This window comes from Salarias fasciatus, chromosome 7 (assembly GCF_902148845.1).
Source record: "Salarias fasciatus chromosome 7, fSalaFa1.1, whole genome shotgun sequence".
Taxonomy (NCBI): Eukaryota; Metazoa; Chordata; class Actinopteri; order Blenniiformes; family Blenniidae; genus Salarias; species Salarias fasciatus.
Window position 1 is genome coordinate 1,195,938 of NC_043751.1, and position 17,851 is coordinate 1,213,788.

General features: G+C 51.8%; 1 protein-coding gene across 1 annotated transcript in view; it reads right to left on the minus strand.

The window, feature by feature from the left end:
- Nucleotides 1–2,796: 2,796 nt before the first annotated feature.
- LOC115391794 (mitochondrial inner membrane protease subunit 2-like) overlaps nucleotides 2,797–17,851 on the minus strand; it is a 49,382-nt gene continuing 34,327 nt past the window's right edge. The window contains exons 4-6 of the mRNA XM_030096148.1: nucleotides 9,405–9,470; nucleotides 3,352–3,454; nucleotides 2,797–3,100 (exon numbers count right to left, since the gene is read on the minus strand). Coding sequence (XP_029952008.1) covers nucleotides 2,975–3,100; nucleotides 3,352–3,454; nucleotides 9,405–9,470 — 295 coding nt within the window. The 3' untranslated portion in view covers nucleotides 2,797–2,974. The remainder of the gene's footprint in view (nucleotides 3,101–3,351; nucleotides 3,455–9,404; nucleotides 9,471–17,851) is intronic.

A 17,851-nucleotide genomic window follows, 5' to 3' on the forward strand; every position in this document is an offset into this window, starting at 1 on the left:
GCAGGATCCTCACAGCCCGCCTGATCCAGGAGGAAGTCCTGCAGGACTGTGAGATCGCAGACGGAGCTGTGAACAAACCCAATCAGGAGATCTATAGACACTAGAGGCCAGAGCAGGACAGCCAGAATCCAGATCCAAGATCCAAGATGGTGGACAGATCCAGAGTTCAGTAACAGGAACATGAAGACGTGGAACCTCAGACATGGTGAACACTGACAGCCTGATACAGACCTGACCAGGACGTCTCAGTTACTGATTAAAAATGCTCATATGATCCAGCATGCTGCCGTAGAGTTCAGACAGGACCCAGAGGAGAGGTCACATCAGTCCATCATCAGCTCTGTTTGACCCCTCTGGTCCAGCAGAGCTCCTGGTTCTCAGGGTGCTGGAGGTTCCTGGTTCTCTAACAGCTGAACAGAGGCGGAGCTTCAGCAGTGTGTTTATTACTGCTCTCTTTAGTTTTCTCTAGTCTTTACTTGGACTTTTCCTTTCGGTGTCGTCTGCCCTGTTTGCACTTGCTCTGAGCTTTGTTCTCTTATTTTAGTCTTATCTTAGTCTTAAATGTTCTGAAGACAAATGGAAATGGAAAGTGGACACAGCCTCACACTGTCAGGCTAAAGTGCAAAAGAAAGGTTGGAAAGAGAAACATAAACCCAGAAGAACGTAGAGTCTCTGGAATCTTTTCAGGAAAAACAGCTCTGATTGTTTAATAATTAGGAATCAGGATTAGAGGAATCTCGGTTAACTATCTGGATTTTTGGGGGGCATCATAGTCAACACTCCCCAAACACACACAGCTTCTTCCTCGTAATTGATCTCCTCTTCTAAGCTCCTCTCCAGCTCTCATTCCACCCTGTAGCACCAGCAGATGGCGCTGTCTGACCGCTGTGGATCCGGAACAGCAGCTGGGCCCTAACAGAAACTCCAGCTCTTCTCTCTCATGGTGACACTTTGCTTCAGGCATGGCTCCAAACATTAATAGAAGACGTTCCAGACCGATTCCCAGGCCTGAGATAAACCCAGTGAGACCGTTTACAGGTGATCATCAGGAATCTGGAAGTGTGAGAAAGTGCTGATCAGGGAAACGTCTGAAGCTGGATCTGGAGCGTTCAGGTCTGGTTTTCCTCAGACAGACCGGTATAGGTTGATGAATGATTAATTTTGTCTAATAAAATAAAATGCATGAATCTGCTGCTGTAATATTCTATATAAGCAGCAGAGAGATGAAGGATTCTGCCTCAAGAAAAACGAATTATGCAGCATCCTTCAGAACATGTGTGTCAAGAGACGGGAAAATAAGACAAACTACCCGAGAACACTCCAGAGTTCATGTCCTCTGTTCTCGGTGTTCGTTAACGGTTCTGACCGCCAGCCGGACCTCTCATCGGTGAAACAGCAGCTCCGTGTCGTGTCTGTAAACCAGGATGTGAGTTCAGCTCATCACCGCCTGGAGGAGGCCGAGGACGCTCCAGAGTCACGGAGTCACTGGAGACGCTCTGAGACGCTGCTCTCTTCACTTTGCTCCAACTCTGTCCGCCAAGGCTGTCCTCTGAACAACACTCACTGAAATCTGTCACTGCGAGACGCCCTCACACACACACACACACACACACACACACACACAGTCTTGTATTTCTATCCTTGTGGGGACCGTCCATTGACTCCCATTCATGTCTAGCCCCTAACCCTGACCCTTACCCTAACCCTAACCCACACCACAACAAAGCCTAACCCTAAAGAAATGTTTTTGCACTTTTACTTTTTTCAGTAACAACAACATGGTCAAGAAAACACTGTTTCTCCTACTTAGGACCGGAAAAAGGTCCCCACAAGGCACGTCGTTCCACGTTTTGCTATCCTTGTGGGGACATTTGGCCCCGACAAGGATAGAAATACAAGAACACACACACACACACACACACACACCGCTCCAGAGGGTTATTCTCACACACACACACACATCGCTCCAGAAGGTTACACACACACACACACACACACCGCTCCAGAGGGTTATTCTCTCTCTCTCTCTCACACACACACACACACACACACACACACACACACACCGCTCCAGAGGGTTATTCTCACACACACACACATCGCTCCAGAAGGTTACACACACACACACACACCGCTCCAGAGGGTTATTCTCTCTCTCTCTCTCTCTCTCCACACACACACACACACACCACACACACACACACACACACACACACACACACACACACACACACACACACACACACACACACACACACACACACACACACACACACACACACACACACACACACACACACACACACACACACACACACACACACACACACACACACACACACACACACACACACACACCGCTCCAGAGGGTTATTCAACAACCCTCACCAACACACACTCTGGTCAACACCAGAGTGTGTGTTGGTGAGGGTTGGTGTGTGTTGGCTATCGGGGGGAGTTCATCATATTTCCTATGAACTCCTTCAGAGCTCATTCAAGGCTTCACTAAACACTGAAGCGGCTCCGCTCTCATCAAAACAAAGGAACACTGGGACAATGCATGTTCTTCCTCCCTCCTGTTAATCTCTGAATTCTTGGCTTGATGCTCCAGATTCTTGTGGTTTTCAAAGTATTAATATCAGCAGATTACTGTCTTCTCTCACGTCATGTAGAGACACAGATCAGGAGCGAAGCCGACAACGCCTCCAGCGTGATGAAGGAACCCAGACCTGATCAGAAGAAGTGCTGCTGGAGCAGAAGAGAGCGCTGACTCCTTTATTTTACCAAACTAAGAAGGAATGAAGCAGGAAACTGAGGACGGCTGCTGGTGCTCCTTTCTAACGGCCTCGGTCTTTATTGTAGTCAAACGTGTCGGCTCGCTCAGACGGAATCGGTCAACAGAAAAACAAAGGAAACATGAGAAGCAGTCAGCAGCGCCGCCTCGCTGCGGAGGTGTGGGTAAAGTCTGTCTCCGTCACCCGTCCTCCTCCTCAGAGTCCAGCGGCCCTCGGTTTGGAGGGAGACACGGCTTGATCCTCTGCCAGCGGTTCGGCGGCCAGATGATGTGAGAGGCTCGACCATGAAGCAGTCCCACCGAGACCTGGGGAGGCGGAGGAGAGAGCCCAGGCATCATGGGGGCCGGATCTGAACAGAACATCCCAGACTGCACGGAGCCGTCCGAGACTTCAGGCTCAGTCGGGACCGTCGGGGCGTCGACATGCTGAACCCTGACCAAGCAATGCACTGAAAACAGACCCATCACTCTGACACACATCAGTACAGAGCTGTGGTGGAGATCCTGGAGTCTGGAAGCTTCCAGTCTGCTGCAGATCCAGCAGGACCAGATCTTACCGGGCCAAAGCTGTTACTGTCCAGGCTGTGTCCATGATGATCGCCCTCAATCCAGAAGTGACCATCGGGGATTCGAACGTATCGCTTCTTGTATCCCAGAGTTCTGAGTGGAAAAGGGAGAAAGAAGGTTCAGAGAGCCAGTCAGTGATCAATCTGCCAAGAACACAGAGCCAACATGACATAAAGCAACGCACAGGAAGTCAACTTTATTTATAAAGAATCAATGAAACAAGCAACAAACGCTGAAGAGCATGAACGGCGGTGAGAGACGAGGACACTCCCACTGCTTCCAGGTCGTCTTCCTTTGTTTTCAGTGAGAGAAGAGTTGAAGAGACAGACGACTGGAAGAACTGCAGCAAACTGCTTCTCACAGAAAAGGAACTTTGGTCCAAAAACTGGCGCATGAACGTGAGGACCTGGCGTTTGTTCGGTTCTGGGGCCAGAGGCTGGGCAGCTGAAGGTTCCCGAGGAGGTTTTAGTGTCGGTGCAGAGTGGAGCTCCTTCCTGATGAGTGCTGTCAACTGTCAAGGAGCCCAGTCTGCACAGCATTACTGCAGCCTCTCCATCACTGACGGGCCTCTGTGGGCTCCACGGTCAATACCACTTCCTGTTTCCACGGACCGGCCTGCGGTGCACAGCGACCATCAGAGGTAACTGGTTCACAAGCAGAGGTTGACTGATGTCTGCACTAAGCAGGAGGAAACAGCTGTGGCGCCACAGCCGCAAACCAAGCCTCCATCTCCTTCAGTCCACATCCACCTTCCACAGATCTGATCCGCTTCCTCCACACCGATGGAGGATGTGTTTAAAATGCAAACGTGCAAATCCATCCAGAGGGCCTCATGATGGCAGCGAGAAGCCGGAATGTTCACCACCGAGCTGAGCACACGGATCGCTGGACCAAAAAACACACCAACAGTCCGTCCAATGGGAGCAGAACCAGCACTTCACTTAGTGGTTCAGAGGATTCCTTCTTCTCCTAAGAAATCCTAGAAAACTGCTCAACAGCTTTTCTCCACCTGTCGGTCCAGATGAGCGGAATAAATGTCTCAATGAAACGTCTCAGGCAGCGTCTTGGTTCAGCTGCCGGATCCCTCCCAGGGAAGAGGATGTTCTGCTGGAGGGCAGCCGCAGGGCGTCGTACTAACAACCACTTCACCTCACCTCAGGGTTAATCAGCAGGAAGAGGATCTGAGAGCAGCTCGTCTCTACGGCCTGCAGGACGACCGTCCAACTGAAGCTGAAGCGTCCAAAAAGCTCACCTGCTCCCCCTGAAACACACTCCGACCCCAACCAGACCTGAAACACACTCCGACCCCAACCAGACCTGAAACACACTCTGACCCCAAGAAGACCTGAAACACACTCTGACCCCAACCAGACCTGAAACACACTGACCCTGACAAGACCTGAAACACACTCTGACCCCAAGAAGACCTGAAACACACTCTGACCCCAAGAAGACCTGAAACACACTCTGACCCCAAGAAGACCTGAAACACACTCTGACCCCAACCAGACCTGAAACACACTGACCCTGACAAGACCTGAAACACACCCTGACCCCAACCAGACCTGAAACACACTCCGACCCCAACCAGACCTGAAACACACTCTGACCCCAACCAGACCTGAAACACACTCTGACCCCAACCAGACCTGAAACACACTCTGACCCCAAGAAGACCTGAAACACACTCTGACCCCAACCAGACCTGAAACACACTGACCCTGACAAGACCTGAAACACACTCTGACCCCAACCAGACCTGAAACACACTCTGACCCCAACCAGACCTGAAACACACTCTGACCCCAACCAGACCTGAAACACACTCTGACCCCAAGAAGACCTGAAACACACTCTGACCCCAACCAGACCTGAAACACACTGACCCTGACAAGACCTGAAACACACTCTGACCCCAACCAGACCTGAAACACACTGACCCTGACAAGACCTGAAACACACTCTGACCCCAAGAAGACCTGAAACACACTCTGACCCCAAGAAGACCTGAAACACACTCTGACCCCAACCAGACCTGAAACACACTGACCCTGACAAGACCTGAAACACACTCTGACCCCAACCAGACCTGAAACACACTCCGACCCCAACCAGACCTGAAACACACTCTGACCCCAACCAGACCTGAAACACACTCTGACCCCAACCAGACCTGAAACACACTCTGACCCCAACCAGACCTGAAACACACTCTGACCCCAACCAGACCTGAAACACACTCTGACCCCAAGAAGACCTGAAACACACTCTGACCCCAACCAGACCTGAAACACACTGACCCTGACAAGACCTGAAACACACTCTGACCCCAACCAGACCTGAAACACACTCTGACCCCAACCAGACCTGAAACACACTCTGACCCCAACCAGACCTGAAACACACTGACCCTGACAAGACCTGAAACACACTCTGACCCCAACCAGACCTGAAACACACTGACCCTGACAAGACCTGAAACACACCCTGACCCCAACCAGACCTGAAACACACTCCGACCCCAACCAGACCTGAAACACACTCTGACCCCAACCAGACCTGAAACACACTCTGACCCCAACCAGACCTGAAACACACTCTGACCCCAAGAAGACCTGAAACACACTCTGACCCTGACAAGACCTGAAACACACTCTGACCCCAACCAGACCTGAAACACACTCTGACCCTGACAAGACCTGAAACACACTCTGACCCCAACCAGACCTGAAACACACTCTGACCCCAACCAGACCTGAAACACACTGACCCTGACAAGACCTGAAACACACCCTGACCCCAACCAGACCTGAAACACACTCCGACCCCAACCAGACCTGAAACACACTCTGACCCCAACCAGACCTGAAACACACTCTGACCCCAACCAGACCTGAAACACACTCTGACCCCAAGAAGACCTGAAACACACTCTGACCCTGACAAGACCTGAAACACACTCTGACCCCAACCAGACCTGAAACACACTCTGACCCTGACAAGACCTGAAACACACTCTGACCCCAACCAGACCTGAAACACACTCTGACCCCAACCAGACCAGAAACACACTCTGACCCTGACAAGACCTGAAACACACTCTGACCCCAACCAGACCTGAAACACACTCCGACCCCAACCAGACCTGAAACACACTCTGACCCCAACCAGACCTGAAACACACTCCGACCCCAACCAGACCTGAAAACACACTCTGACCCCAAGAAGACCTGAAACACACTCTGACCCCAACCAGACCTGAAACACACTGACCCTGACAAGACCTGAAACACACTCCGACCCCAACCAGACCTGAAACACACTCTGACCCCAACCAGACCTGAAACACACTCTGACCCCAACCAGACCTGAAACACACTCTGACCCCAAGAAGACCTGAAACACACTCTGACCCCAACCAGACCTGAAACACACTGACCCTGACAAGACCTGAAACACACTCTGACCCCAACCAGACCTGAAACACACTGACCCTGACAAGACCTGAAACACACTCTGACCCCAAGAAGACCTGAAACACACTCTGACCCCAAGAAGACCTGAAACACACTCTGACCCCAACCAGACCTGAAACACACTCTGACCCCAACCAGACCTGAAACACACTCCGACCCCAACCAGACCTGAAAACACACTCTGACCCCAACCAGACCTGAAACACACTCTGACCCCAACCAGACCTGAAACACACTCTGACCCCAACCAGACCTGAAACACACTCTGACCCCAACCAGACCTGAAACACACTCTGACCCCAACCAGACCTGAAACACACTCTGACCCCAACCAGACCTGAAACACACTCTGACCCCAACCAGACCTGAAACACACTCTGACCCCAAGAAGACCTGAAACACACTCTGACCCCAACCAGACCTGAAACACACTGACCCTGACAAGACCTGAAACACACTCTGACCCCAACCAGACCTGAAACACACTCTGACCCCAACCAGACCTGAAACACACTCTGACCCCAACCAGACCTGAAACACACTGACCCTGACAAGACCTGAAACACACTCTGACCCCAACCAGACCTGAAACACACTGACCCTGACAAGACCTGAAACACACCCTGACCCCAACCAGACCTGAAACACACTCCGACCCCAACCAGACCTGAAACACACTCTGACCCCAACCAGACCTGAAACACACTCTGACCCCAACCAGACCTGAAACACACTCTGACCCCAAGAAGACCTGAAACACACTCTGACCCTGACAAGACCTGAAACACACTCTGACCCCAACCAGACCTGAAACACACTCTGACCCTGACAAGACCTGAAACACACTCTGACCCCAACCAGACCTGAAACACACTCTGACCCTGACAAGACCTGAAACACACTCTGACCCCAACCAGACCTGAAACACACTCTGACCCCAACCAGACCTGAAACACACTGACCCTGACAAGACCTGAAACACACCCTGACCCCAACCAGACCTGAAACACACTCCGACCCCAACCAGACCTGAAACACACTCTGACCCCAACCAGACCTGAAACACACTCTGACCCCAACCAGACCTGAAACACACTCTGACCCCAAGAAGACCTGAAACACACTCTGACCCTGACAAGACCTGAAACACACTCTGACCCCAACCAGACCTGAAACACACTCTGACCCTGACAAGACCTGAAACACACTCTGACCCCAACCAGACCTGAAACACACTCTGACCCCAACCAGACCAGAAACACACTCTGACCCTGACAAGACCTGAAACACACTCTGACCCCAACCAGACCTGAAACACACTCTGACCCCAACCAGACCTGAAACACACTCTGACCCCAAGAAGACCTGAAACACACTCTGACCCCAACCAGACCTGAAACACACTCTGACCCCAAGAAGACCTGAAACACACTCCGACCCCAACCAGACCTGAAACACACTCTGACCCCAACCAGACCTGAAACACACTCCGACCCCAACCAGACCTGAAACACACTGACCCTGACAAGACCTGAAACACACCCTGACCCCAAGAAGACCTGAAACACACTCTGACCCCAACCAGACCTGAAACACACTCTGACCCCAAGAAGACCTGAAACACACTCCGACCCCAACCAGACCTGAAACACACTCTGACCCCAACCAGACCTGAAACACACTCCGACCCCAACCAGACCTGAAACACACTCTGACCCTGACAAGACCTGAAACACACTCTGACCCTGACAAGACCTGAAACACACTCTGACCCCAACCAGACCTGAAACACACTCTGACCCCAACCAGACCTGAAACACACTCTGACCCTGACAAGACCTGAAACACACTCTGACCCCAACCAGACCTGAAACACACTCCGACCCCAACCAGACCTGAAACACACTCTGACCCCAACCAGACCTGAAACACACTCCGACCCCAACCAGACCTGAAACACACTCCGACCCCAACCAGACCTGAAACACACTCTGACCCCAACCAGACCTGAAACACACTCTGACCCTGACAAGACCTGAAACACACTCTGACCCCAACCAGACCTGAAACACACTCTGACCCTGACAAGACCTGAAACACACTCTGACCCCAACCAGACCTGAAACACACTCTGACCCCAACCAGACCAGAAACACACTCTGACCCTGACAAGACCTGAAACACACTCTGACCCCAACCAGACCTGAAACACACTCTGACCCCAACCAGACCAGAAACATGCTCTGACTCTGCTCTATGTTCTACATCCACAGGAGGAGGTGCTCTGTCCCACCGCCCCGCCCCGCCCCGCCCCGCCCCGCCCCGCCCCGCCCTGCTCCGGTTCTGGTTCTGGTTCTGTTCTCTGCATCACGATGGCAGAACGTGGCGTGGCGGCGCTGAGCAAAGCTCCCACTTCTCTGTGAAGGACGTCCAGTCAGAGAGGAGAGAGAGCGAACGCCGTCTCCAACACGATGGAGGACCGCAGCTTCTCTTCCTCTCTGGGGCGCTCCAGTGTAATCTGATTACAGCAGCGTACCTGGAACCCTCAGTCGTGATGAGCTCCTTACCGGATGAAGTCTCCCTCCAGGCCGATCACCCGCTTGATGATCTTCTGCTGGGGGTTCCTGGGAGAGCTGGGGAAACAGGAAACACCATGAGGACCAGACAGGAAGCAGTGAGGGGGTCAGCTGGACGCTTCAGGCAGAGAGCGGCGGGAAAACCAGATTTCATCCTCCTTCAGCAGGGAGACCATGCGGAGGAGACAGCTCCACCTGTTAATCCTCCTCTGTGCTTCCCACTTCCTGTTTCACGTCAACTTTTCCCTTCCTGCATTAATATCTCACCCACCCCCCCCCTCCTGCTCCTCTGCGTTGCCGTGGCGATACGGCGGGAATCCTGACTGACTGACGGCCGGCTGAGCCAACCGGCTTCACCGTCAGGCAGCGCCGATCCCTCATTGGCCAGTCCCAGGGGAGCTGTGTGTGTGTGTGTGTGTGTGTGTGTGTGTGTGTGTGTGTGTGTGTGTGTGTGTGTGTAATAGAGTGATGGATGATCTCCTCTCCAACAGCAGACGAGAGGAAGGATCACTCAGCCTCCCTCCCTCTCTTTAATTTCTGATCTCATTCTCCCCTCCCCTCCTTCCCCTCTCTCTCTCTCCCTCCCTCTCTCTCCCTCCCACTCTCTCTCTCTCTCAGCCATTCATCCTCTCTCTCCCTCCTCACCCTCACTCAGCCGCTCTCTCTCGCTGTGTGAATCCGGAGAGGAGACGTTTGGACGTTTGTTCCTGGAGATACAGGAAAGCTGCTGCTGCTCCTTTTTCTGCCGGGTGTTAATATGCAGGGCATACTTGGAAACACACGCTGAAACACACACACACGCACACACGCACGTGCGCGCTCCCTGCGGCTGCAGCCATGCCAGGAAAACCTGCCGTCTCTGTGGGTCTGCGTGGTGGACGGGACCTGATGGACACCGCGTCCACCGGTGAGTCCGACTGCGTCTGGACGTGTGTGTGTGTGTGTGTGTGTGTGTGTGTGTGTGAGTGTGTGAGTGTGTGAGTGTGGGGGGGGGACTGCAGTAGTCCTTGAGGCTGGTGTTGCGGCTGTGACAGCTGAGAGGACGGAGAGACGGAGCCGTGGTTCGGAGTGTGAGGACAGCGACCCTCACGCCTCCAGACCTCTGCAGCCGGCGCCGGCGGCAGCGGCGGCGGCGGCCGTCTGCCCTGAGCAGAGTGTCATCATCACCACTCCACAGGTTCACCCCCCCCTTCCCGAAGTCACAGGAGGGGGGGTCTGTCTCCAGGAGGGAGGAGGAAGGACACACCGCAGGAGCCACCCCAGAAAAAACAAAAGAACAAGCTCAGGGGGCCTCAGGGAGGAGGGGCCCCTGGGGGGGAGGGGCCCCAGGAAGGACAGCCCTCCCCCAGGGGAGCACAGCGCCCCCCGGGGAGCACAGCGCCCCCCGGGGAGGATGGCGCCCTCGGTGGGCTCATGGAGCATTAGCGAGGCGTCATTCCAGTGGACGGCAGCAGGCTGATGGACTCTAACAGGAGAGGCGTCCACACCGCTGCCTGCCTAGTTAAGCAGAACCCCCCGTCCCCGTCCCCCCCTCCCCGTCCCCCCCTCCCCGTCCCCCCCTGCTGTATTTCAGACTGGCTGTAATTACCAGCAGTGCATTAAGGAGCCTTTAAGTGCTCCTCCAGACATTCAGCACATTTCTGAGTAAAAGGGGTCGAAGCCTCCCGGAGCTGATCGACCGCTCCGCTTCCCGCCGGCGGCCGCTCTGCAGCCCGGCCCCGCTCGGCCCCGCTCGGCCCCGCTCGGCCCCGCTCGGCCCCGCTCGGCCCCGCTCGGCCCCGCTCGGCCCCGCTCGGCCCCGCTCGGCCCCGCTCGGCCCCGCTGCCCCTCACCGGGTCTCTCAGGTTCTCTCGGGTTCTCTCAGGACTCTCAGGGTCTTTGAAAGAACTGGACCACATGTGGAAAACTGCCTTCTACTCATGTAGGGACTCTGCTCCAGTGCATTTTAATACAGGGTGGCATCAGTATAAGAGGGTGTGAGTGTGTGTGTGTGTGTGTGTGTGTGTGTGTGTGTGTGTGTGCTTTCCTAATGAGTGCATATAAAACTTCTATTTGCTTTTTTAGCTCTACTTTTTATACAAAAATGTGTCTTAAGATCAAGTCACATTAAAAAAACAGCACATAAAATATTGAGAACACACACACACACACACACACACACACACACACACACACACACACACACAGTTTCACTCTCACACTGTGAGGGTATGGATTGTGAGTGTGACCTGACATTAGAGGCTGAACCTGCTGTTGTACTGAGGAGATGTTGGCTGGCTGCTCTTCACTAAGACGAGCCTCTGGATCCTGATCGCCTCGTTTTCACGTCACCTGACTGCAAACCGGACATTAAAGCCCTTCCTTCTGGCATTCACAGCGTCTCTGCTCCCCTCAGGGGGAACGCTGTGCACAACGGCGCTTACAAAGTCAGACAAGGCTAAAAATGCCAACAACACAGAACATGAACATCACAGATTGCATTTCAACACTTTAAACCTTTTCCGAACCTCTCAAATGTCAGAAGAGAAGGAGAGGCTCTGCTCTGCTGGACAGTTCGGTGATATTTTCGTCCCGGCTGATGGTGCTGTCTGTGTATTTTTGGCTGCTGCTCACTGTAATGTGGATGAAGAGGCTGGAGCTCTCCTCAGCAGCTCACCGCCGCTGAACCAGGGAGGCTCGGCAGGCTGACAGGTTTGTTTCTGATTCAAGAAGAACTGTTGACACACACACACTGCATGGTGTTTGCGCCGATGTGTGTGTGTGTGTGTGTGTGTGTCAGACCTGACTCCAGATCAGGCAGCAGATGGACGGGGGATAAGTGGTCACTCTCTCAGAAGTGTTTGTCTGAAATCTGGGAGCTGCGCTCCACACACACTGCAGTGTTTGCAGAGCGGAGCTGAAGGAGAAGCCGCAGATATTCTAGAACAAACACAGCAGATGGGAAATATAAGTCCTCAACCTGCCGGAGTGCTTCAGAGTGTGTCTGAGCACACACACCGCCTGCAGCCTGCAGCCAGGAAGAAATCCACACAGATCACAGCTTCATTATCCAGGATGATCACATGACTGTCTGAGCGAGGCCGGCGTCCGTTAACCCTTCCTGTACCGTCTGCATCTAATTAACAGCTCCTCACAGCCTGAACAGAGGTCAAAGGTCAAACACACCAAACACTGCCAGTAAAGAGAGAAGTCAGCAATCCTGGAAATATAGAGAGGATTCTAATATTTAGATGCTGCTATGGATGGATGGATGGATGGATGGATGGATGAGTTAAACTTCATCGATCTTAAAAATAAAGTACTAAGCATATAGTCTGATCAAAAATAATGAAATATCAATCATGTCCAGTCTTTATAATATTCTCTACATAAACAGCAATTTTACAAATGAGACTGATGAAAAATACATAATAAGAAATGTAGAAACGACTTCTTAATTTTAGTTTTCTGCAGTTCAACTATTTTTTCAATTTATTTCCACTGATTTTAAACCGACACTAAGGAACTTTTCAACCTTAATAAAACATTTTAATATCTTTTGTGATGATGCATCGGCTTGCAGCTAGTTGAATGACCCTCTGTCAGCCTGAGGGCGTCAGTGTTGCTTCACTTGGACTGAGCAGCTGTGAGGAGGGTGGTAGGAACCCTGCTCACTGAAACACTCCAGATGTGCGGACTGCTTTACGGCATGCGTCACATCATGATAGAACATTGTTTAGCCACCATTAGATTCATTTAGATTCATGACCTCGTCGCTATCCGTCCTTCACACAGCCACTGGAAACAAATGAAGGCGAGTTCAGTCCGACAGCACGCCACCGGGAGCAGCATTTTACCACGCCACGCGCTAGGCCTCATGGGAACTGTAGTATTCCTTCAGGCAAAACACTACCGCTTTGTCCACTGGTGCTGCCAAAATCAACAAAAACTAAAAGTTCCTTAGTGTTGCTTTAACATTTCAAGAATCAAGGCTTAAAGCTGCAAAAAAGGATGAATTTAATAATTAAATAACTTTAAATAACCTTGAATTCCAAGGAGACACAGCAGGTGTGTCCTCTGGAGTCCATCGAGATGTGATGAGTCCTGGGTTAAGTTCTGGTTCAGTCCTGGGTCTAGTCCTGGGTCTAGTCCTGGTTAAGTCCTGGGTTAAGTCCTGGGTCTAGTCCTGGGTCTGGTCCTGGCCTGATTGAGCCTGGTTCTAACAGGTCTGGGCTCTAAGCAGCTGTGTGGAGCTGAACCAGAGACAGACGTCAGCTGATCACAGAGCTTCGTCCTGTTTGCTGAACAGCTGCTCGACAGGCTGCGGAGAAGCTAACAGCTGTTTCCCTCCTAGGAGTCGCTGCTGTCGGCAATCTCTCTCCGTCAGAGCAGCAGGCTGCCGGATCAATTCAGCGCAGTGATCAGAATTATCAGCTGATCTGTGTTTTTAGGCCACGGGGGTCAAGCACATAGGTCAGGGGTCACATCCAGCCTGGTTTAAGGCCCCGTTTTCACCACAGCGAAGCGTTCTGGGTGTCGGTTTACACCAGAACAGCTTCATCTCAAACCGCCTCCTCCGACTGGAGGACGAGGAGATGCAGGAGATAAAGCGAGAGTCACAGATGAGCTGGCAGTTAAACTCCAGACATGGTCTCTACGGGAGTTTGGGCTGAATCCTTGTCCGGCCGACGTGGAAACAGCGTTATTTATCTCCGCCGCTGAGGGCTTGGCGCTTCCACACACCGTTTCCATCAATAAGGCGTCGGCTGCTGTTCATCTGTCCTCGTGACGGAGTGCAGACATGTGATGGATGGACCTGCTGAACTCCAGCCTCTACACCACATCCATAACCGCGACACACGGCACAGCTTCAGCCCCACGAGCTGGAGGCTGATCTGCATGTTTCCTGCTGTAAAACATGTCTTTGAGCAGGCTCTCCATTGTTCCTCCTGAACGTCACTTCTCCTTTCTGAGAACAGAAGCGTTTCATTTCAGTCGTCCACAGCGACAGAAGCACCGGCAGCCTGACAGGGCTTTACGTTCCTTGTACCATTTTTACACGTTAAACGAAGGGGGTTTCCAGCCCAGCACACGTTGTGGCCCTGCTGGGTCTGGGACTGGTCTGGGACTGGTCTGGGACTGGTCTGGGACTGGTCTGGGACTGGTCTGGGCTCCATGCTGGCCTGGTGCTGGGTGAACATGGGAGCCAGCAGCACTGGTTTTACTCTACTGGGCTGGAAACATTCCTGACCACATCAGCTCAGCTGACCGCAGGCTATGGATAACGAGGCCATGCTGCAGCGTTTCAGCAGGGTCACTGGGGTCAGGGGCCAACAGCAAGCTGTTCAGGCTGAGGTCACTACAACCAGCCTGGTCCCGAGTTCCACTGCGAGTTCTACTGACAACAGGCCACGCCCACTCCGCTACCACCCTCCCTCTGGCCACGGCCAGAGGGAGGGTCAAAGGTCATATCAACTACCAGAGGGAGGGTCAGAGGGCGTATCCACTACTAGAGGGAAGGTCAAAGGTCGTATCCTGTACCAGAGGGAGGGTCAAAGTGTGTATCCACTAGCAGAGGGAAGATCAAAGGTCATATCTACTAACAGAGTCAAGGTCAAAAGGTCGTATCCAGTACACCGTTCAGATCAGATCACTGTTTACACTGCATGAGCCCTTTAATGTGTGACCAGCTGAGCTCAAAGACCTTGAACTGTTCACTCATTCATTGGTCTACAATTAATCACAATGAGTCATTTCTCTAAAATAACCATTTATGATTCAGTTTACTCAGATTACTGCACTTTATGATCATCGTCATGCAGATATCTTCCCTCTCCTTCAGCAGGACGACAAACCGATTCCGCTGCAGTCTCTCAGCGAACCGGAAGATCAAAATAGACTGAAGCAGGTTCCGACATTCAGACACGTGAGAGAAAAAGATCCCCTTTTGAAATAACTGCAAATAATCTGCAGACACAAAAAGTGCCACCTGGAAAGAAAAGCCAAGAGAGAAAGATCCAGAACAATTTAAAGCGGTGTGAAATATCATTTTCCTGTGTTTGGTTAACTGTGACCGTGACGGTTCTCATTTCAAACATTGCAGTTTCATCTCAGTCTGCCTCTCAGAGAAACTGACAAAATACTGAGACATGACAGAGCAGACATTTATCTAAAATGTTCCTTGCCTCTTTGAAGTGAAGATTTTGTCTGAATAAAGTGATCTGAGGGCACTGAAGTGGTGAAGAAGCCACATTTCAGAGGAACCCAGTCACATGTGGAGCTTCAGTTCTTCAGATGATCGGGTTTCCTCTGCAGAAGTGGCCTGAGATGACTGCATTATCCTGCAGGTCTCTGCTCGTGAAGCTCCAGCGTCCAGCAGCATCTCCCGCCTGCCGCCAGTCACTGCAGTGGAACTGACAGGAAGAAAAATACACCGTGTGTCCTGACAGGAAAAGGTTTTTACTGCTGGTATTTTCAACAGATGTAGAAAAATCAATGCTGACTGTAAAACACTGGCGTGCGTGCGTGCGTGCATGCGTGCGTGCGTGCGTGTGTGTGTGTGCGTGTGTGTGTGTGATGCAGGAAGTCACTGCAGGTTTTTACCATTAAGTAAGAGGTAAAGCAGTGTGTGGAAAAAAAAGAGAAATTAAATTGAATTAGCAGCACCTCGTGAGCACAGAGAGAGAAGACACTATTCAACACTTCATTCGGCGTGCTCATCATGCTCGCTTCATTCACACTCAAGCCGCTTTTCTCGCCGAACAGTAAACATGGACGGTTATTAGAGCCTGGATGGAAATGCATTCAGCCTCACGTCAGAGACAGACGGCGTCTTTCTGCAGGACGGAGCTGCTTCAGAGCAGCAGAGACAGCAGAACACTGACTGGAGACGCAGCTTCACATCAGACTGGATTATTCAGGGGTGAGAACCACCGCAGCAGCGGGAGACCCTCCGATAACCTCATGGTCTACCTGAGCAATGATCCACCTCATGAAGCAGCTTTCTGCTTTCAGTGACGAGCACAGATCAAACCAGCCAGCTGAATATAGGAAGGCAATATCTGACTACTGATCCCAACGTTTTTATCCTTATCGGCTGATTCTGAGAGATTTCAGACATCTGTTGCTTTGTTTGCCTTCATGGTTTCCTGGTTTGTGACACGAGCTGGAGCTGTCTCCATGGAAACGTCTTGGATCCTGATACTGATCCAAGATTTCAGATTATTGGATTGAATATGTTCCTGATCACATTTCTCTTTTTATATTGTCCATACAGAATGAATGAGAAGTTTTCTTTAGAAGATGAACATTTCCGTTTCCTTCAGTCTGCACTGAGTTTTATTTTGAAAAATGCTTCGGCGCTTCTTCCCTGCTCTTCAGTCTCTTCTCATTCATTGCTGAGCCCTCATTAATTCCTCATCAATTAATTGATGTCGCTGCTTACAACTGGTCTGCGGTGCAGTTCCAAAGTTTGGAGACCACTGCTCCACAACACCTCAGGGATAAAATCTGGAGCCACACCTGAGCGGCACTCGACCAATCAAACATCACATTTCTACCAACATAACAGACGTTGAAGGGAGAGCGCTGCAGACGCAGACAGACGTTGGGAGGCTAATGCACTGGCTCGTCCAAGATGCTGGAGGCCACAGACACCCGGGGAGCAGAACCCCAACAGACCCCACCCAACACTGCCAAGTTAAAACCTGGCCCAGCGGGGGGTCCCAGACGCTTCGCTGATCTGAAGAAGGCCGTGACAGTAACGATCCAGACCTGGAGAGCAGATTCCCCACCGGTCAGGTGGTTCAGATCCTCGATCTAACACCTGACGCCTTCGACAGAAGTCTGTTTTTGTCAGTTTAAGTATTGTTTTCATCCTGTTCCATGTGCAGCTCTGGTCTTGAGACAGCCGCTCTGTTCCTTGCTTTCCCCTGCCTCCACAGGTCAGTGTCTGCACGTCCAGCTGCTCTGCATAGCAATCATTCACGAAACGACACGGCTTTGACAGCGTCAGGCTACTTCATTCTTAATTTTTACTTTGGTGAACCAGCTTGGTCTTTATGGAGCCAGGCCGTGAAGCCTCTGTTTACTCCTGATTCATGGTTAACGAGGCAGATCGTAACACGACGGTCTCGGCTCTTCAGACAGGACAGGAAAGGCACCTGGGACTGGCTTTCAGTGAGAATGTTATCCGAGGGAATCCCAGGCAGGTAACCAGGCGGATACAGTTTAAGACACTCCATCGCTTCACCTGGAGCCCTCAGACTCCACAGGCTTGGCCTGACAGAAAACCCAGACTACTGAGGTGCAGCCAGAGCAGGGTCTTTACTGCATGCCCTCTGGACTTGCTGGATCGGTGATTTTTGAAACAGCGTTGACGATCACGTAGACTGAACGAGGTGATAAACGTCTTAGTATGTGGAACAAATACTTAGAGCTCAATTTTTGTGACTTCTGTC